General features: G+C 36.3%; 2 protein-coding genes across 2 annotated transcripts in view; both read right to left on the bottom strand.

Moving 5' to 3' along the window:
- Window positions 1-6,444, bottom strand: part of C8B (complement C8 beta chain) — a 50,624-nt gene extending 44,180 nt beyond the window's left edge. The window contains exons 1-2 of the mRNA XM_058176356.1: window positions 6,314-6,444; window positions 1,237-1,393 (exon numbers count right to left, since the gene is read on the bottom strand). Of these exons, the coding sequence (XP_058032339.1) occupies window positions 1,237-1,393; window positions 6,314-6,402 (246 nt within the window). The 5' untranslated portion in view covers window positions 6,403-6,444. The remainder of the gene's footprint in view (window positions 1-1,236; window positions 1,394-6,313) is intronic.
- A 5,547-nt stretch (window positions 6,445-11,991) lies between these two features.
- Window positions 11,992-21,836, bottom strand: part of DAB1 (DAB adaptor protein 1) — a 291,295-nt gene continuing 281,450 nt past the window's right edge. Inside the window, exons 18-19 of the mRNA XM_058177854.1 lie at window positions 18,456-18,506; window positions 11,992-15,312 (exon numbers count right to left, since the gene is read on the bottom strand). The gene's annotated coding sequence lies outside the window, so the exon portion shown is untranslated. The remainder of the gene's footprint in view (window positions 15,313-18,455; window positions 18,507-21,836) is intronic.

The following is a 21,836-nucleotide window of genomic DNA, read 5'->3' as shown; positions in this document are numbered from 1 at the left end:
ACCTTATGCCACCAGACTTGAAATTCTGGGTTTAGAAAATTTAGAACTACGCCACCTTCGGTATGACCTGAGAATAGCTCATAAAAATCATCTGCTACAATATCCTACCTGTCAATGACTACTTCAGCTTCAACCACAACAATACACGAGCACACAGTAGATTCAAACTTAAAGTGAACCGCTCCAATCTTGATTGCAGAAAATATGACTTCAGTAACAGAATTGTTAATGCCTGGAATGCACTACCAGACTCTGTGGTCTCATCCCAAAATCCCCAAAACTTTAACCTAAGACTGTCTACTGTTGACCTCACCCTGTTCCTAAGAGGTCTGTAAGGGGCATGCATAAGAGCACCAGTGTGCCTACCGTCCCTTTCCTAATATTCCCTTTAATTGTATTCATTTTATGTATTCAATTCATGCTTATACTTATATATATTATTTAATATGTATTTGACAAAATAAATAAATAAATAAATAAATAAATAAATAAATAAATAAATAAATAAATAAATTTACCAAAATTTCTGGACACTATTTATTTTAACTTTATTACATTTTTTTAAAAAGAAGAAAATTACAATAAATAGATGGTTGTGTACAGGTACTCCATGACTTACAACCATACATCTAGTGACCATTCTAAGTTACAATAGCACTGACTTATAACATTTCTTTTCACACTTACATCCATTGCAGCATCCCCACGGTCATGTGGTCAAAATTTGGAGACTTGGCAACTGGCATGAATTTATGACGGTTGCAATATCCCAGGGTCATATGATCACAGGTTGTGACCTTCTGACAAGCAAAATCAAGGGGGAAACTAGACTCACTGAACAGCTAGTTAGTAACAACATGTTACTAACTTAGCCACTGCAGTGATGCACTTTACAACCATGAACAGAAAGATTGTAAAATGGGGCATAATAACTGTCTTTCTTAGCAATGGAAATTTTTGGTTCAGTTATGGTCACGAGTCAAGGATTGCCTGTATTTGGTTGCTGTGGTCAAAATGGGAAGCATCTGCCCAGGATATTGGTCAGCTGGATGAAAATGAATGAAGAAATGGGATACTAAAAGCAGAGCTGTTGGTGGGTGAGATGAAAAGGAAGTCCTATGGATATGACAATGACTAGTTTTATAGTGCCAAGCTCCACATTTTAATATTAACTGTGTATTTAGAATTAACTGTGTATTAAACAGTTAACTAATTTTAGACTCCAAGCAGACTTACTCTTTTTTTCTGGCAAGTATCACAAGTGGTCCATGATGACCAACTGGAAAGAAGACAGTCAATAGGCTGCACCATCTGGCTTGAAGAGCGGCGCCATCTGCCTTTGGTCACATTGACGTCAGCTCTATTGAGTTGAAGAGAATCATCCTGTTTGCCACTACATTAATTGGGAGAAAGCATATATAAAGTATGTCCATTTATATACTTTATTTTCTTCCCATCATTCAAGGCCAAGCATATCGAAGTACCTTCCAATGATAGGGATTATTATATATTTTTTTGCAAAATGAAGGTCAAGCTGCACAACCACACTGAACACAACAAATGCTGTGCATCACAGCTCCACCATATGAATGCCAATTATGCTTGCTGATATGATGGAGAAGAATTCACCGACAATGGGTCATCAATTAGATGACCGCTTCTGTGGTCACTTATTACTATATTCAAGCTGTTATACCAGAAGTGAAGATGTGTGAACTATTGGGCAAAGTGCCATTTGTATGCAACAAAAAGGTAAATGAAACCCAAAGAAGAACAAAGAAGAACTACAAAAGGAAAATTAAAAGATAAAATCAGCCTCAATGTTTTCTGTTTATTGCTTTAAATTCATAATCAGCCACTGGCTGAAAAAAATGTGACATCACCTAAGCATAGCTCAACTGAGGTTTATTAATTGCTTAACTCATCCTCTGCATGTTATACATGGTAGGAACTTTCCTGAATATACAATATAGAGATGCATAAATGCTGGCTCAAAATCCAGCTCCACTTATGTAGAAGAATACAAAGATGGCCTTGAAGAAATTATGCAGTAGCCGTTCACCTTAGCCCTAGAAGGAAGAAGTGGGTGATGAAGAAAGTAAAGATTAGCCCACCTTGATTTTCTTGGTATAAGAGAGGGGAGGGGAATATCTGTCAGGCATTGAAGATTCTGTTATTTTAACATGCCTTGAAGAGGTAATAGCATTGTTTACTGAAAGTACAGAAAAACGTTATCTCCACAAAATGGACATAGGTTTTTCAATCAGAGCCACAGACGCTTGATAATATAAGCAACATTTTTCTCTCCAAGAACTCAGACAATATAGAGTTCTCCCTGTTTTGTATAGAACAACTCTGTGAAATAGTAGGTTGGGCTGGGAGAGTGACTAGCATCTAGAAAGCTTTTGTGGCCCAAAGTGAAAGTAAATTTAGGTTTTTCTAATCCTAGTCCAGCACCCTAACTGTACATCATGATCGTGATATTGATCATCATGATCATCCTCATCTTCCTGCCTTGATAATATTCTTATTCTTTTGACTGATCATGAATTTTACCAATACACAGAGAAAACTGTTCATTCGGAATAGAAGGAAAAGGAGGCAAGGATTTCTTTTCGAACAGAAACAAAATCAGGATCCTCGATTAAAATGGTGGGCCTGTTTTATAGCTGAATAAGATTTGATGGTTGAGAAAATCCCACTAAACCCTGCCTGATTCTGTTCTTGGTCTTTTTTAAAGTATGGGTTCCTTGGTTTTCTTGCAGATGTTACATTACCAAACTAGGTAATATCATCAGTGCTAGAAGGAATGGGCTTTGCTTTGTCAGTGTTAGTGGGAGTGTTCTTGGTAGTTCCTTGATTAGGCTGTTCTGTTGGCTCTTGGTCTGCATTGTTAGTTCCTTGATTGGCATATTGTTTAGTTCTTGATTAGAAGTAGTGTGAATCTTACGTTAATCTTGTTAATTTCTGTTCATCTGGGTGTTGATTGCTGGTGAGGTGGTGTTTTGGTCTTTTTGTTCCTTTTGGATATTTGAGTAGTATGTAGATGTTGTTTATGTAAAGCATGAAGGAAATCAGGATATCCAGGTAGTTCAAATGTGTATAAAGATTTATTTTAAGCTTAAGATCTCTACAAGAACCTGAACTACTAATGGTCAAGGGAAATTAGAGGGAATTAAGAATAGAAGGAATTCAAAGTGGGCTGGACTTGGATCTCGTGAAGGGACTCATGACTTTGTGTTTGATTCCTCCCTCAGGCTCAGCCTGATTCTCTCTTACAGTTTATTTCTATGTGCCTGTTGATGGCCAACTTGTCTGAGTGCCAGACCTCTAGGAATTCTCTGGAATTTTCAAACTTGACACAGTCTAGGATGCTCAGTTTCCCAGTTGAAATGATGGTTGAATCTAGCCCCGTGTTATGGAATTAAGGAATTTGTCTTCTGACTTCTAGTTGGTGTTCATGGTGTTTGGTTGGTGTTTTCTAATGTCTATGTCCAATTCTTGTCTCTCATTCTCTTTTTAACCCAACAAGAAAGACACAGACTTCAGAGGATAATTAGAACTGCAGAAAAACAGTTACTACCAACCTGCCTTCCATTGAGGACCTCTATACTGCACGAATCAAGAAGAGGGCCGTGAAAATATTTACAGATCCCTCACATCCAGGACATAAACTGTTTCAACTCCTACCCTCAAAATGACGCTATAGAGCACAGCACACCAGAACAACTAGATACAAGAACAGTTTTTCCCCCGAAGGCCATCACTCTGCTAAACAAATAATTCCCTCAACACTGTCAAACTATTTACTGAATCTGCACTACTATTAATCTTCTCATCGTTCCCATCACCCATCTCCTTCCAATTATGACTGTAACTTTGTTGCTGGTAATCCTTATGATTTATATTGATATATTGACCATCATTTGTGTTGTAAATGTTGTATCTTGATGAACGTATCTTTTCTTTTATGTACACTGAGAGCATATGCACAAAGACTAATTCCTTGTGTGTCCAATCACACTTGGCCAATAAAAAATTCTATTCTATTCTATTCTATTCTATTCTATGCTATGCTATGCTATGCTATGCTATGCTATGCTATGCTATGCTATGCTATGCTATGCTATGCTATGCTATTCTATTCTTAAATATTGCTGCAGGCTTTTTCTGAAGAAATACTAGGATCTTTTTGAAACAAAGAATGCTGGAAATATTTTATATATATGTATATGTATATGTATATATATATGTATTAATTTTGTGCCACCCATTTCATCTACAGGCAACTCTAGATCAATATTAAATTGATGATATCTGATTTGGAAGAACCTGGGGGAAATTGTTCATGTACCAAAGAAAAATAGTTGTGTTAAGCATACTAGAAACTTAATACAGTTATTTTCATGGCAATTTTAACAAAAAATGAGAGTGTCACAACAGATTACCATGTTCCTATAAAATATTAATGGCGTGAGCTGGGCTAAGAAGTAGCACTCAAATGGATCTAAGGAACATATGTGACTTATGGGTTGGCCATTACTATTCTTGAGGATTTATGATGAATTGTGACGAAATGTCTCAAGTTTTCTTTTGCTTGGACTCTGATTTGTGTTCTTTGGAATAAAATGTCAATTGTATTTTCTGATGGTTCAGTTGAATAGATACAGCATCCATTCAGGAAGAACTAGGAGAGCATGTCCCTTTGGAGATTTTGATATTGTTGGATTTTGATTTCTGAGTTCTTCTGAGGCTATTATACATGCCAAGTCTTGATCCAAGCCCTCCATAAATCAACAGACCAACATGGTTTTTGTTTTGCATGGCTGAGGAAGTGGCAACTGCCATTATTCACAACAGCCCTTTTTTGGCAGCAGCAGAAAGTCAGTGGTCTAACGGTTTCTCATTTTCCTATCATTGCTTATAACAACCGAATGACAATACATATGCCACTACTTCTCCAATAGAGTAGTAAATATCTGGAACACTCTACCAGATCCTGTTGTTAGTCTCTCTAATCCCCATACCTTTTACCTTAAACTGTTCTTTCATGTTTCTTAAGAGGTCCCTAAAGGGGCGTGCATAAGTGCACCATCATGCCTACCATCCCTGTCCTACTGTTCCCAATTCTATGTAATCAATTCTATGTGTTTATGGTTATGTTTTGCCTATTTGTATCCTTTTCTTGTGTGTCAATTTTTTTTCATGTCTCCATGTCTATGTCTATACTGTTACTTGTTTCCTTGTTCTTGTTGACAAATAAATTAATAATAATAAACTTTCCATAGCTGACTCCATTATCTGTTGCTCTGAGTGATATGCACAACTGCAGCTTGACTGTATTCATGAATGCAGCTCCGGATTGGGACTATTATTACCATAAGAGGGCTATAAAACCACAGCAACCAGAAAAAACAAAAAACAAAACCAAAGGAAGACCCAAGGTTGCTTGAGATAAAACGAGAGTTTATAGAAGTTGAAGGAAAATTTAGAGAAAAGCAAAACAAAAGGGAAAGCTAAACCTATGAGAATAGAGAATATTCAGTACATAACAGAATGTTAAACATCTGTTTTGGGGAGAGAAAAATGGAGGCAGGGAGATACCTAGAGGAAGAGAGTCCCTTAAATGAAATCATGGCTCAGTTGCCTAAAACATTAACCAAGATGCTATTTATGGCCAAATTAATTTTATTATATTAAAATAATCAAATTTTTCTTGAGTGCTGGCTTTATAAGCAAGCTATTAAAAGAGATTACGTATGCTTTAATACATATATATTAAATGCTGTAACCTGCTATGTAATTTGACAGAAATTTTAGTTTCCAAGAAAAAAGGCACGTTGAAAATTATTGGAATGATAATTGTTTGAAAACTAACAAAAAATAAATATAAATAAATTCTGGCACATATTAGAAGTATCCGTTTGACAGGATAGAATATAAAAACATGCTAAGTACAAGATCCAAATTCTTATTTGTGTGTGTGTGTGTGTGTATGTGTGTGTGTGTCTTGAAATTAAAATCAAACTTGTTAATGCACAACAGGAATCCATTTTGGTATAATATTTTACCAACAAATGATTTCACAGATTTTGGTCTCCCTAAAGTAACACATTTGTTAAGATCCATGCCACTTTGCAGCCCAATAATTTTAATATAGTGGGCTTATTTTGTTAAACCGTAGTAACTCCAAAACCTATGCCTCAACTACTAGGGAAAAAAAACTATTAAAAATCCAAGAAAGTCACCACTAAATGCCATTATCTATCATGTCTCTGTTTTCATAGTTGTCTGAAAAACAATATTGACTTACCTGGAGCAGTGGAAATTTAAGAAGCTTATGATTGCGCAGATTAGAAAAATTCTTGCCGGGCAAAGAAACATCACAGATGTTATGGTCATAGCTTTACAGTAATATAGTTAATTTATAGCAGCATCCTTTTCTAATCACTTTGCTATTGTGTCTGAAGGCAGTTGTGTAGACAGATTAATAGCCAAGGTTTTCACCAGACAAACAGAAGATAAACCAGTTGATAATGGGCCTTTTTTGCTTGTAGGACAGAGCCTTCTACTGGGCTACTATGATATTGTCTGAAAAAGTCAGAGAAATAAAAGGCTTCTATTGGTTTTGCCTTAAACTATGTGGAGCCCTAAGATTCCATAAGGATACAGAGATCTTAAGAGTGGAATTCTGTGAAGAAATTGCATTTTTCCAATAAAATACCTGCAACTCAGGTGTAGGATGAGGGTGAAGGATCGTTCTCTGAGCTTGTGGGTTTCTCTCTGTCTCTCTCTCTGTTTCCTCTCTCTTTCTTTCCCTCTCTCCCTCTTCCTGACAGCCTCCTAGAGAAACAAAGAGAATACATACTAGCACTAAAGACATCCACCACGAATGTAAGATTGTCCAGAGGATCTCATTAAACTTGCTGCAGTTGGAAGAAGCTGAACTATCTGGAAGACAGGTGAAGACCTTCTTATGCATATAACACAAGCTATGGATTGTCTTCCCTGGTGTCGTTGCTTCAGTTATCTTAGTTTTTTTTTAAAAAAATGCATTCCTTTCACAAAGTCTTTAACTATTAAATGATGTGAATGATACTAATTTTAATTACTGGATATTACATTTTGTGTTTTGATTCTTTGTTGTAAGCAGAAGGGCAGGGTACAAATGTAATTGTTGACATTTCATCATCCAAGCTGCAATTTAAAAAAAAAAAAAAAGATAATCAGCAGCATGGTGCCCATAACACAAAATAAATACTTAAAAATAAACATCTTTGCACAAGAAACCAGAAACCAGTTTGGGCTGCTGGAAAACAAGGGAATTCAAAACTTGGTGGAAAATAAATAGACAGATTAGAGAAGATGAATAGATTATTTGCATCTATCTTCACTTCAAAAAAATATAGTACGGATACCAGCACTACAGCTGGTATCTCAAGAGTTGATGGAATTAGTAGTGACATTGTTATTGACAAAGTGAGAACAAACAAACCACCAGGTCCAGATTGTACCCATCTGAGAGTTCTAAATAACTGAAATGTGAAATTGCTTATCTTCTAACAAATAGCATGTATGTAGGATTGGCCATGATTGGGAAATAGACAATATTCTTTAAAATGTGTTTTACAGCACATTTAAAAATGTTTCTTAAAAAAAAATGTGCTTTGCAGAGGAACTAAAGAGTTGCAATCTTTTAATCCATATGAATTCACAATTAATCAACATTAATCCTTGTACATTATTTAATACAAGATTATGAAGTATAAAGGGCTAACTGTGCTAAAGAAGAATCAATAGACTTTTGTAACAATAATCCCTGTCTGATTAGCCTTCTAGAATTCTGTGAGAAATGTTCAAATATGTGGACCAGATGATCTTGTAGATATGATTCACTTCAACTAAAAGCTGTTTACCAGTATCTTCATCAAAGCAGATGTGCAATTAAAAGAAGGAAACACTTTATTAGTGCTCCAAGAACATGGTTACTAGAAGGTTGATTATTTACAAAATGCTTACTACATCTGAAGAAATACAGGAAAACCATCACATTGAAAACAATTTGCTTTTTGGAGGAAATTCACTTCGACAGACATATCTCAGCTGATGGATGCATTTCCAAACAATGTATTGGACAGAAGATCCTTCCTCTCTTCCCTTCCCTTCCCTTCCCTTCCCTTCCCTTCCTTTTTGCAGAATGTTATAATCACAGATCATTTAATGAATCTGAATTGGTGGGGAACCCATTAAGTCCAGTTTAAATGATGAAATCCACCCACGTGGTTACTTTTAAAATTTATAGTGGTAAAGGCATTATTTGTGACAGATTTTATGTATGTCTATATATCTCTATGCATCTGATCTCCAGTAACAGCAGCAGTATATTTGATATTATTTACTAGGAATCATGGCTGGAAGAATACTATTGAACTCATGTGTTGCTTATGGATTGCCCCTAAGTATCTTGATAATTATTGTGGAAGCAAAATGCTACTTTTATATGACTGAACACAACTCCTTTCATTTGAATTTTCCTTTGAATAGATATAGCAGGCATCCCGAGTGAGAACTTTCCATAAATGCAGTATATTTCAGAAGAAATGGGATTTCAAAATTCTCCACCAATTTTGTGGATGGAGAAATCAGTTGGATATTCAGCAAGGAAGGGGTTCTTGACTTTTTGGTTTCATGGACTCTTTTGAGAGGTTAATGAAACCTATGGATACTAAACACATCAATAAAATGTATTTAAATGCCTAACATAAAAAGTATAGATATAAATAGAGTAGATTAAGAATGAGTAATACTGGCCTGGGACATCAACATTTAGGGGTACCAACACTGAATATATATTCCGATATAGAACACCATGCAATTTGTTTTGTATACTTGGAATAATTTGAGTTTGGAATATATTGAACATTCCTGTTTTTTTTGTGTGAATGGTCCAGTCATTGATTCCATTAAGATGTAAAACTATCTGATGGTGAAAAAGCAAAGTAGTTTATTTAAAATAACAATACCAATCACTATTTTTCACAATATACAAGAAAGTATTTCTTAAATAAGGACAAGGATATCTCTTTGCTCCTTCCTCCACCAATACATTTTGCTCATATTTATAGTACAGAACTGCATCCAACTTAAAATTATTTCACACAGGTACAAAGTTGAAAAATAAATCACTGCCTTTTGCTCCCCTACAAAAATAAATAGATTGTTAACCAATTAAGCTAGAACATGTGTCACATCTGCCAGTCCATTATGAAAAGCCTTCAAGAAAACCTGTCAATTGGTATATCACCTGATGGTCTGATGCTAACCTTTTCCCCTTCATGTCTGTTCTAAGGAAGACTAATAATTAAATAAGTTATTTTGGACTTTCTAAGAGCTTGTCTTTTTCCACTCCCATGTTCTAGAAGTAACAAAGATTTTTCTGATTATGGCTTAACTTCTGATGTGAATATTTTCACTATTAATCATTACTGCAAGGATAAATATTTAATGAAATGTCTGTGGATCTCCCTGTCAAATGCACACATTAATAGTTGAGAATATAGATACAGGTAACAAGATACCCAGGGCTGAGCTTAACGACAGAATGAGCTTGGGTTGTAGCAAATCAGCACCTTATATTTAAAATATACATATTTTTTTATGTGTATAGAATATTTTACTGTCCTGAATGTATATTAAATGTAAACTAACACTGAATAGCTGCAATAGCCAAAATGCTGATTCATGTTTCTATGCAATGCACCTATTTAATATAGTAAAAGTATTTTTCCCAAAACAAAAAAAAAAACCCAAAAGTTTCATAAATACAGAGCAGCTTAACTAAATGTAGCTACATTTGGTTAAGGGAACTGAGGAAGCTATGAAATGGAATTTCAGGCTTGTCAACCAATGGCAATTATTTAAAAAACGGTTGTTCAACTATATTGGCTACAGAACTGCCAAACCAAAACATCAGGAGGAAAGAAATTCCTTTTTTTGTATCAGAAGGCATGGGCACCCAGGGACACTTATGCTGAGATGTATAGTACAAAACTGTAATACCCATCCCTTTGGAACAATAAGCTCAGAGAAAAGAATTGCTAAACAAAATTCCATGAATGAGATAGAAATTCCAAAGCATATTTCGAGAGCACATTTTCCCAGAAACTGGGATGTTAGTATTTGATATGTTCTAATGCAGCAATATCACAAAAGAGTAACAAGTGGTTGTATTATTACTGATTCACACCCATGATTTGAACATAAGATAGTGGTGACTGGATTGAACAGATCACATACATAGACTTAAGCTGATGATGTTATTTCACCCTATTCCTTCAGCACTGGCTGACCAAAGCTTCTTATCAGCATGTCCAAGGAGAGCCTCTGGCCCATGGCTTCCAAGCTGCATTCTGCTCAAGGACCCCTTGGCTGACACCCACTGAAGGTTCAAGGCCATTCAAATTGCTTCAAATTGGATGACATTCTTGCTTTGGTGAATTAGATGGCATCCGGTGGCCTGAATTACTATTTCTTTATGGCTATATAACGTAAGAATCAGAATTGTACTTTTCAACTCTCTGCAAATTCTATACTCCTTTCGCCCCTTAACCAAATCTGCCCTCATTTTTAGGATCACAAAGCGATCTGTTATTGGCTTAATTTAATATAAGAGAAGATCCACTGCTAATGCGCCCAAAAGACATCCTTTTGAACCCATTTGTTTCAGTTTGCGGATAAAACTATTTTGCACTTGATAGATGGACTGCAAGGCAAACATTACCATGGAGATAAGACTATTTGGAACTGAAGGAAACCTAATTGCCAGATATGTGTTTCATTAATGAGTCTGATAACCTTTTGTCCAGCAGGAGATTTTCACAAGAACACAGATAAAAGTCTCCACTAATCAGCAAATCACTATAGGATATCTTGCCTTATTTCTCACTGTCTCGTGGAAAGATAGAAAAGTCATATGATGTATATAATCTCGTTTTCACACACTTCATCTTGCAAACAAAGGGAACAAAACTTCACTTTCACCAAAGGTATAGCTTTACAGAAATAAAAAATCGGTACTAATCTCACTCAGCACTAATTAAAAGGACCATAACTTCTGACCACCATATTCAAATCATGTCACTATTCTTAGAATAACTCTGCTGAGTCGCTGATTTTATTTCAATTCATGGTTTAAACAGAAAATAAAAGTTGATTATCGAATTGAATTTTCATGAAGTATATGAAAACCATCATGATTGTTTATTAATGACTGATACATTTTTCTGTCACTTAATATGGTCCAACTCAAACATCTAATGAACGCAGATGGTTTCCTGAATACCTTTGAGGTTATCTTGTCAGTGATACTGTTGAAGCCTTCAGTGAACTGTTGAAATTGAAACTGTTTAGGTGGTTAAATGCTATTTCTTCTAAATGTTCTTTACTGCAAAGGTAAAATTCTCCATGCCTTACTAAGATCTAGAAGTGGTTAAGAAGACAAGGCTGGACAATACTTATCCAGCCTTGATATGTATCCAGTAAGATACTTATCTATTATGTCCAACTGTGGTTTCTTGAGAGAGGATATACCAAACCTTTTTCCAGGGAGGAAGGGACTTCCTTCATTCCAAAAATGGACACAACCGCATCAACCCAATTTCAAATAATCTCTCAGGCACCTTTAACTATCCAAGAAGGACCTGGAACTAGCAATAAATGGCTGAGCTAATAAAGAGAATTCTGTTGCAATATCAAACTCAAGTTGACTTGTGATGAACATTTGCCTTATCAAAATGTTCAATCTCTCTCTCTTTCCACCCATATCATCTATCTCTGTTTCTTTCTCTCTCTGTTTCTCACCAGAGAATGAAACAGAGATGCCCAGCTTTGCATTCTTCTATTATAGTCAACTTTCGTAAGAATAAGAGAAAGGAATAAACGTGATTTTAAACATTTTTATTTGCAACAGTACTACATGGTGTCTTACAGAAATCAATGGAAAATCTCTAAAAATTTCTTCTGATGAATGCATTATACATAAGGGGAAAGAAGATGTTCAACAGATGTTAACAAATGGTTTTCCTCTGAGGTAAAGTTAAAGTAGATCTAGAAATGTACTGCAAAACAGTCATTTTCATCTTTCTTCTATTAAAAAATAAACATGTGAGAACGCAAAATCAAACAAATCAAAGTAGAAAGTAAACATCTTTGCCAAGAAGGTGCCCAGTACATGATTCAATCATAGATTTCATTAGACAATTGAATGACAACAATGAATCAAAGTACATTAATAACGTAAGAATCAAGAAACGATTGGAAACAGGACAGGATGGGATGTATTCCCTGGTTTAAAGTTTAAAGTGACAAGCTTAGTGCTAGTGATGAATGGATTCCTGTAGATATATTTCCTATCTACAATACTTGTATAGTGCAGACTTCTGTATTGTTTTTTTTCTAGATTATGGTAGAAAGGAATAATCTAATGATGGATGAGTTAAGCATGGGTTGTCTTATTTCAAGAAAAGACTTGCAGTTCGTATAGAGCAAATTTCTTTATGATCTCTTAATACCAGTTGTAATTCTCTTTCTCATATATATTATTTGTTATTGGAATCCAATAACAACCATCATCAATGAACTGGCTGTTATTCCGCACCATGCTACAATATCTATGAATATTTCAAATTCTGTATGTTTGTGTTTTAATAAAAACTTAGTTTAGCAAGATTTCACTATTGACTATACAATACATTAATGTCCTTTTGAATGATGTCATCCTTTTGCGTAGTTAAAAAACAAAGTTAACATTTATATGTTACAAAAAGAGATAGCTTTTTTGCATTTTTCTTTTGATGCACATTTGCGACAGATGCTGACAACGACCACAACATGGATGAATATTTTGGGCTGGGAAAAGGCTTGTGCAGGCCCAGGCCATCTTCACCTTTCACAAATATATAATGATCAAGTTAAAATAAATTGATTTGTGGGTTGGATAAAAACAGGCTGGGGAAAGGGGAAATGAGGAAAAACAAGTTGACTTTAACAAAAAATGTTAATTTTTATTTTGGGCACAACTACTTTCTGCTTTAATTGGACTCAACTTCTCTTTTGTTCCTTTTTCACATCACCAATCATTTGTTCTGTAAAATCCACATGGAGTCTTTTATTGAAACAAGGTTGCACACTAAAAAAGTACAGAGAGGAAATGACTGGAAAAGTACATTAGATCTGCACCGATATTAAAGCCTATAGTTCAACTGACTGTTTCACACACATTTTGATTCAGTACCTATGTTGAAAAAAACCAACTGGAAATATCAAGTTCAGTTTCAGTATCACCAAATCACCGGTTTTCATCTACTCTTGTAAAATGCTTTAATAATTCAAATGCATGAAATATAACTCCAGGCTTATATAATCAAAGGAGAAAACACAAGCATATTGGTATTTTGATTTTAAAAACAAAATCTGCATAATCCTTGAAACAAGTCATCATTTGAATTATTTAACTCTTCTTTTTTAGTGCTAAACCACTAAAGTTCAATATATTGTAATCTGCATAGGAACATCAGGAAAACATATTTGACCTGTATAACAATTCTCTGTAGGGCAAAAATATATAGATTCTTTATGCAAATCATGTGCGAAGAATAGAAACCAAACACTGCACTTTTCTTACATAAATATATTAAAAAAAACAGTTTTAAAAAACTTGCTTCTTGTGGTGTGTAAACAGCTTTTATTAAATTAGGAAATGGGTATGAAATGTGATTTTTCTCCCAAAAATGTAAAGTATGTGATAAGAGTTGCATTATAAAAGCAAGATTGTATGATTATTGGTTCTCCATCAACCTAGCTAGTTTCAGGCAACAAAATTGTAGTTGGGAAATGCACTTCAGCTTTATCCCACTAACTATAAGCATGTGAAAACAGAACAAAACAAACGTGATACAAGAACCACAAAATGGGGGTTTCCACGCTTCCGAAACACCATCATTTACTACCTCCCTACAGTGTGATGTCATGGTGAAAAAAAACAAAACAAACCTCCTAACATTTATATTTACAAAACAAAAGAAAACCTGGCAATTTTCATTCGGACTCTTTAAAGCCATTTCCCCTTAAACACTGAAAGAGTTTTAACAGTTAAGATTTTTATTTTTAAATTTCAAGTTATAAAATAAAAATCCCATTTGAATTTTTCCGATGTACAAAAAGTGATAAAGATGAACCATTTGATCGCAGAATAAGTTCATTATTTCAAAATTCATGCCATCTCCATCCTGTTATTATTAAAGTCCAACCCAATCAAATCCAGATGTAGAAGTATTTGGCAAACAGTTTTTTTTCTCTTCAAAAATGGCACAGAGAGAAGAAAAAAACACTTGTCTGCATAGCATCACAGCAGCAAGGTATCAAAGAAATAAAAAATATCCTTTACTGATCTTTGTTTTAAGAGTTCCCTAGGAAATAACGCACAGTTTGTTTTTCCATCAAAAGATCTGATGTCCTTCTCTACTCATAGCAGTAGTATTCAAAACAGAAAAAGCAGCATTTCATCTCTTCTTTGATGTATTGAAAATTAAAAGGTCCATTTGGCAACATTTTCAATCAAAACTGATGATTGGTGGAATGGGATTCCATGACTTCAAGTTAAGAATTATTTTCACAGGAGGCATTCTGCTGCTAATGTCTGTCACCAGTTTTTAAGTAATGGCAGGGGCGGGGGGGGGAATGAAATACTTGAATACTTCCTTCATATATGTTGTTGTAGGCTGGTATACTGGGTGAAAATACAGAAGGATCAGTTTGTGATGGCCATAAAAAAGTTACCATATCTTCAAATGTGCAGTTGTGTCGCTCAATAACTGGTGACCAGGATGTGTTTCTGTATTATAAAAACAACGAGTTGTCATCTAATAGATTTGGATCACCTACTTTCATTATATGGAGTCCTAGAAACAACAAAAAGTAACAAGAAGAAAAGGTGTTTGGATAGTTCAAAGTTGTAGGAATGCAGATGACATTTCCCCACCTACGAAAGTAGGATTTTGAAAAATAAGGGAAAAAACAAAAAAAGCAATATTCTGCCAAACAGAGTTGGCAAAACATCTTGTTTGCTGAATTAATCCAGTGATATGATTATCCTTGATTAGCTGAGATAACTGAATAATATTAGTAAGAGTAGTAGGAGCCAAAGGCCTGTCAAGACTGGTGTTTTCATTTGAGACTTGAAGTGCCACGAGTGTGGGTCAATGCTATTTCTTAGGTCTTAGGTCTGTTGATCTGGGCATAGAGTGGTTCTCTTTCCTAAAAACAATAGAAAGAAAGGAAAAAATGAATAGAGATATTTCTAGTCATTTGAATGTGAACAATAGACCCACGGAACATAGCCAGAGTGGGATATAAACACACACACACACACACACACACACACACACACACACACGTCCATAATTTGAATTATGATAATATCCAAAAAAGGTAATTTTAAGAAAACGAAAATAATAACTCTACACTACTGATATTTGTTAAAAAGTCATCTGCATATGTAGAAGAAATTGTACTCTTTGGCTATGAAAAAAAAAGTGATTTGAACGCACAGAAATAAATTGTTTTCTGCTCTCAGTATAATATTTTACATTTTACACTATATGGTTTCATGCTAATACATTACTTATTTAAAATTATTCCATTCCAGTTTTTCCCAGGTTTGCAGAGCAAGCATGATTCATTTACTGAGTTCAGAATGATGTCCAAAACAAGGATGACACACTAAATATTTATTTATTTATTTATTTATTTATTTATTTATTTATTTAATTGCCCCATCTTATATACATAACTTTGGGCAGCTAATAATTGAAACGGGTAAAAAAATCAATAAAAACAGAATAAGTATCTCCTTAGAGATACTATATAAATATAAAACTTTAATATTTTTAATTCTGATGTTTCCAAACTATGATAGACGAAATGCATTACAAATGTCGGCAAATATTGATTATGCAAATGTGAAGCAATGTGAAGATAGTTTAATGAACATGAAAAGCAGCAATATGCAATTTGGTAGATAGTTACAATAAACTAAAGTCAGTATCTCATCATCTTTGGAAGTTTAGTGCAGTGCAGAGAACATACTCTAAAGCTAGGCTTCTAGATGTATTAGATTTGAGCTTCCATAATTGCTACAGCTTTGCTCAGTTTGGAATTATGGAAAAGTCCAATGCATCTAAAAGGTATCAAGCTTTCTAATATACAACAGGTACATTTTTTATTCCCATCAGCTTTTAATCATTTGTTCATAGCAGCAATGATGATTCTGAAGAACTCGAAAGTTACAGTTTTTTTAGATAATATCTAGCAATTGATTTTTCCCCCCCTGATGCAATGCAAATACTTTTTTTGGGGTGGAGGGAGTATAGCTATATATATCCAATTTGCTTACTCTTTAAGAATCTCTATTAATGGTAAAATACTACTTCTCATCTTGAGTAAACGTATACTTTGATCTTTATACTATAATCTAAACAACTTGTGCGTAGGCAAAAGGACAGCAAATTTTGCATTTCACACACGTTTTAAAATAAGGGACAGGATACTCTTATTAATCATATTTTGCTTCATTACATAGTCGCCTATTCTTTTCTGGGATAGACTCAATTTTATCCCCTAGAACAAGATTTTAGACAATGATTTGAACTTGAGAGCTCCAGGAGAACTTGATTGTGTTCCATGATAGACTAAAGGAAGGAAATGTTCACTTAAACACAATCAATCTTCTTTTTCTAAAAATTTGTCTCTTGATGAGGGGTCCAGAAAGTTTTATTTTTAACTAATAGTTTTGATAATTTGAAAATAATTGGAAATCCCTGCCCTGGGACAAAGATTTTGCCATTCCCCTGCCCCTATAAAAGAACCAATTAATAATTCTCCATGTAAACAGTTCTTGATTCGTAAGCGTGAAAATCAAATAGGAACTGCCAAATGTTATTTTTCAGAATGTTGATGAAGAATGTTAATATATAGATGGAAATAATATGTTGTAACAGAAGATGCTTGCAGTAGATCAGCAATTTGGAAAATGTTATTAAAAATCAATAAAAACAGAATAAGTATCTCCTTAGAGATACTATATAAATATAAAACTTTAATATTTTTAATTCTGATGTTTCCAAACTATGATAGACGAAATGCATTACAAATGTCGGCAAATATTGATTATGCAAATGTGAAGCAATGTGAAGATAGTTTAATGAACATGAAAAGCAGCAATATGCAATTTGGTAGATAGTTACAATAAACTAAAGTCAGTATCTCATCATCTTTGGAAGTTTAGTGCAGTGCAGAGAACATACTCTAAAGCTAGGCTTCTAGATGTATTAGATTTGAGCTTCCATAATTGCTACAGCTTTGCTCAGTTTGGAATTATGGAAAAGTCCAATGCATCTAAAAGGTATCAAGCTTTCTAATATACAACAGGTACATTTTTTATTCCCATCAGCTTTTAATCATTTGTTCATAGCAGCAATGATGATTCTGAAGAACTCGAAAGTTACAGTTTTTTTAGATAATATCTAGCAATTGATTTTTTCCCCCCTGATGCAATGCAAATACTTTTTTTGGGGTGGGGGGAGTATAGCTGTATATATCCCATTTGCTTACTCTTTAAGAATCTCTATTAATGGTAAAATACTACTTCTCATCTTGAGTAAACGTATACTTTGATCTTTATACTATAATCTAAACAACTTGTGCGTAGGCAAAAGGGCAGCAAATTTTGCATTTCACACACGTTTTAAAATAAGGGACAGGATACTCTTATTAATCATATTTTGCTTCATTACATAGTCGCCTATTCTTTTCTGGGATAGACTCAATTTTATCCCCTAGAACAAGATTTTAGACAATGATTTGAACTTGAGAGCTCCAGGAGAACTTGATTGTGTTCCATGATAGACTAAAGGAAGGAAATGTTCACTTAAACACAATCAATCTTCTTTTTCTAAAAATTTGTCTCTTGATGAGGGGTCCAGAAAGTTTTATTTTTAACTAACAGTTTAAATAACAGTTTAAAATAATTGGAAATCCCTGCCCTGGGACAAAGATTTTGCCATTCCCCTGCCCCTATAAAAGAACCAATTAATAATTCTCCATGTAAACAGTTCTTGATTCGTAAGCGTGAAAATCAAATAGGAACTGTCAAATGTTATTTTTCAGAATGTTGATGAAGAATGTTAATATATAGATGGAAATAATATGTTGTAACAGAAGATGCTTGCAGTAGATCAGCAATTTGGAAAATGTTATTAAAAATCAATATTAAAAAAATTAGGAAATGACACTAAAATTATGTTCGATATTTTTACCAATGTGCAAAATTAAAGTTTTCCATAAGTAAAAAAATTGGTTAAAAAAACCCCATAAAATAGAAAAACCATATTAATACTAACCAATTTGTTCAGTAGATCTGTGTTACAGTAAATGCAGATTCAGATAAGACACTGGAGGAAAATATTAAACAAAATTGAGCATGGAAAATTATTCCACAATATCAGTTGATTTTTATGTTCAAAATTTAATATTCTTCATAGCTTTTGTATTAAACAAATTTCCTAAGGAATCTCTGCTATTATGATCCTTTTCTACTGTCACGTCTATTTGGCAGAAATAAGAGGCATGTCTTATTTTTTTCAAATGTTCCATGTCCCTCCATATTTTCTTAAGATTAAGAGCCTCCAAAGGATAATTCAAAACTTTTATATAGGTTGGCTTTCAAACTAGTGAACATATTGCATTCCGTATTATTCTACTAAGGAAATTTTACTCAAGCAACTTAAAATGATTGATGGATGTAATGTAACTGATCTGCTTATACCACTGCTCTGCTAAAATAAAGGAGAAGTATACAATGCAATAGATGGACTTTTCTTCCTAATGTAACAAGAATGGCAGGGAAAAAAATTATTATGAACTTGTTTGTCCATGTTTATGCAGTATATTTAGCGGAATATTCTCCTTCTGCCTGGCTAATCAACAAGCCGAAAATATCTGAGAAAATAAGTCATCTATCTCCTGATCACCCACTCAGAAGGAAAGCCCTGTATAAATATTTAATAGCAGATAAGGAAGTTCAAGGGAATAGCACTTCTGTTCTAAGAAAAAAAAGAATCTTTTTACACTCTTTATTTTTCTAAAGAACTTGATGCAAGAGGAACTGAGAAATATGGCAGCCCTTTTCTATGTGTTGGTGGTAAAGGGGTCTTCCTTTATGTAGTGATTAATTATGAATAGAATAGAATAACAGAGTTGGAAGGGACCTTGGAGGTCTTCCAGTCCAACCTCCTGCCTAGGTAGGAAACCCTACACCACTTCAGAAAAATGGTTATCCAACATCTTCTTAAAAACTTCCAGTGTTGGAGCATTCACAACTTCTGGAGGCAAGTTGTTCCACTGATTAATTGTTCTGACTGTATTTTTACAGATGCAGAAGTGGGCAATTGGGGAGGTTGCAGAGACAGAGATGGGGCTAATGCATTAGAACAATTAAAAAAAATTAAAGCTTCTTTTTGAAGGGAAGAAAGACTGGAGAATTTTGAAACTTTGGGACAGTATTACTTTTATGATTAACTATATTTGACCAGTACAACTCCTTTAACAGGTTGTTTATAAGACTGAGTAAAGTAAAAGACTATGTTAGCTCCTGCAGGTGCCAAGTCTCCTTTTAGTTAGAAAAAAGCAGGAATGGCCCACCTTGTTATCAAGGGCCGGCCTCAATGACGGGTTTTGGGACCCACAGAGGTGGCATGCGAAGAGAAAGAGCCTTTGGGGATTTTTAGAGAGGGAATTTTTAAAGGGGGGGAAGGTAAGGGCGGGTGTTGGGGGAAACCCGTCGGGGAGGGTATGTCCAGTCCTAGCGCGTGCTCACGACACTATTTTAGCTGGTCCGAAGACGGGGGGGAGGGGTCTGAACAGAGCAAAGAGTATCATTCCATCTATAAGGTAAGTGGGAGGGGCAGATATGGCGGAGGCAAGGGGCCGTATCGTTCATTGGGAGCACGTGGCCGATGTCTAAAGGCGATCACGTGCTCCGGCCCCCCAGTCCTCACTCGTTCCCCGGATGGTCAAGATCCTCAGAGCTTGGGTCTACGGCTGATGCTCTGCAATGCCCGGTCCGTGGTTAATAAGGCTCCCCTGATTTGTGATCTGATTCAGAGGGAGTCCGTGGACTTTATGGGCATTACGGAGACCTGGCTGGGCACAGAAGGGGGTGTACCCCTGGTCGAACTGTGCCCTCCGGGTTTCTATGCATTCCATCAGCCGAGGGCCCAGGGTAGGGATGGGGGGGTGGCGGTTGTGATTAGAGAAAGTCTAGAGCCAAGGGAGTCCACTGTTCCTCAGATAGCTGGCTGTGAATCCCTCTTTGTGAAGTGGGGCCATCGAAATCAGATGGGGTTGTTGATCACGTACCTGGCTCCTTGCTGCGTGACTACAGCCCTACCTGAACTACTAGAGGTGCTTGCTGGTGTGGCGGTTGAGATTCCCACACTTTTGGTCTTGGGAGATTTCAACTTGCCATCGGCCGGCTTGTCATCAACGGTGGTTCAGGAGTTCCAGGCCTCCATGACAGCCTTGGACCTGATTCAAGTAACTGATGGCCCTACATACATTGGGGGAGGCGTGCTAGACTTGATTTTTATCTCTGGTCAGTGGGTAAAGGATCTGGATTTAGGAGATATAGTGAAAGAACCATTGTCATGGTCAGATCATTTTCTCCGTTGCCTAGACTTTCGAACCACTGCTCACCACCGCAGGGAGACGGAGCCGATGCGTTGGTTCCGTCCCAGGCGCCTGATGGACCCGGAGAGGTTCCTGACGGAGCTTGGGCCGTTTCCTGAGGATCTTACCCACGGCACGACTGAAGAACTGGTTGCGGCTTGGGAACGGGCCGCGGCTGGGGCTTTGGACCGTGTCGTGCCTTTGCGGCCTCTGACCCGGCGTAGATCTCAATTGGCTCCCTGGTTCTCCGGGGAGCTGAGAGAGATGAAACGCCGGAGAAGACGCCTAGAGAGTGTTTGGAGGTCCAGTCGTTCCGAGGCTGATCGGACACTAGTGAGGTCCTTTACTAGGACCTACCTAGTGGCAATGAGGGAGGCGAAGCGTTCCTACGTTTCCACCCTCATTGCATCGGCAGATAACCGCCCGGCCGCCCTGTTTCGAGTGACCCGTTCCCTCCTTCAACAGGAGGGACGGGATGACCCCCTGCAGGGACGAGCCGAGGAGTTTAACGGTTATCTATACGATAAAATCGTTCAGCTTCGTGATGGCTTGGACCATGATTGCGATGATTCAGCCGAGGTGGCAGAGACTCGTCTTGTTGAGGTTATTTGGGATGAGTTTGACTCTGTGGCTCTCGAGGACATGGACAGGTTGCTGGGGAGGTTGCATGCAACTACGTGTTTACTGGACCCGTGTCCTTCCTGGTTAGTACTGGCTGCTCAGGAAGTGACACGAGGCTGGCTCCAGGGGATTATAAATGCTTCTTTGGTTGAAGGGGTTTTCCCCACCGCCTTGAAGGAGGCGGTGGTGAGACCTCTCCTGAAGAAGCCTTCCCTGGACCCAGCTATTTTGGGAAATTATCGTCCAGTCTCCAACCTTCGCTTAGCGAAGGTTGTAGAGAGTGTGGTTGCATGGCAGCTTCCCCGGCACCTGGAGGAAGCTGTCTATCTAGACCCGTTCCAGTCCGGCTTCCGACCCGGTTACAGCACGGAGACGGCTTTGGTCACGTTGGTGGATGACCTCTGGAGGGCCAGGGACAGGGGTTGTTCCTCTGC

This window comes from Ahaetulla prasina, chromosome 3 (assembly GCF_028640845.1).
Source record: "Ahaetulla prasina isolate Xishuangbanna chromosome 3, ASM2864084v1, whole genome shotgun sequence".
In the NCBI taxonomy this organism is placed as follows: domain Eukaryota; kingdom Metazoa; phylum Chordata; class Lepidosauria; order Squamata; family Colubridae; genus Ahaetulla; species Ahaetulla prasina.
The sequence above is the reverse complement of the archived record's forward strand: the minus strand, read 5'-3'. Positions and strand labels throughout refer to the sequence as shown.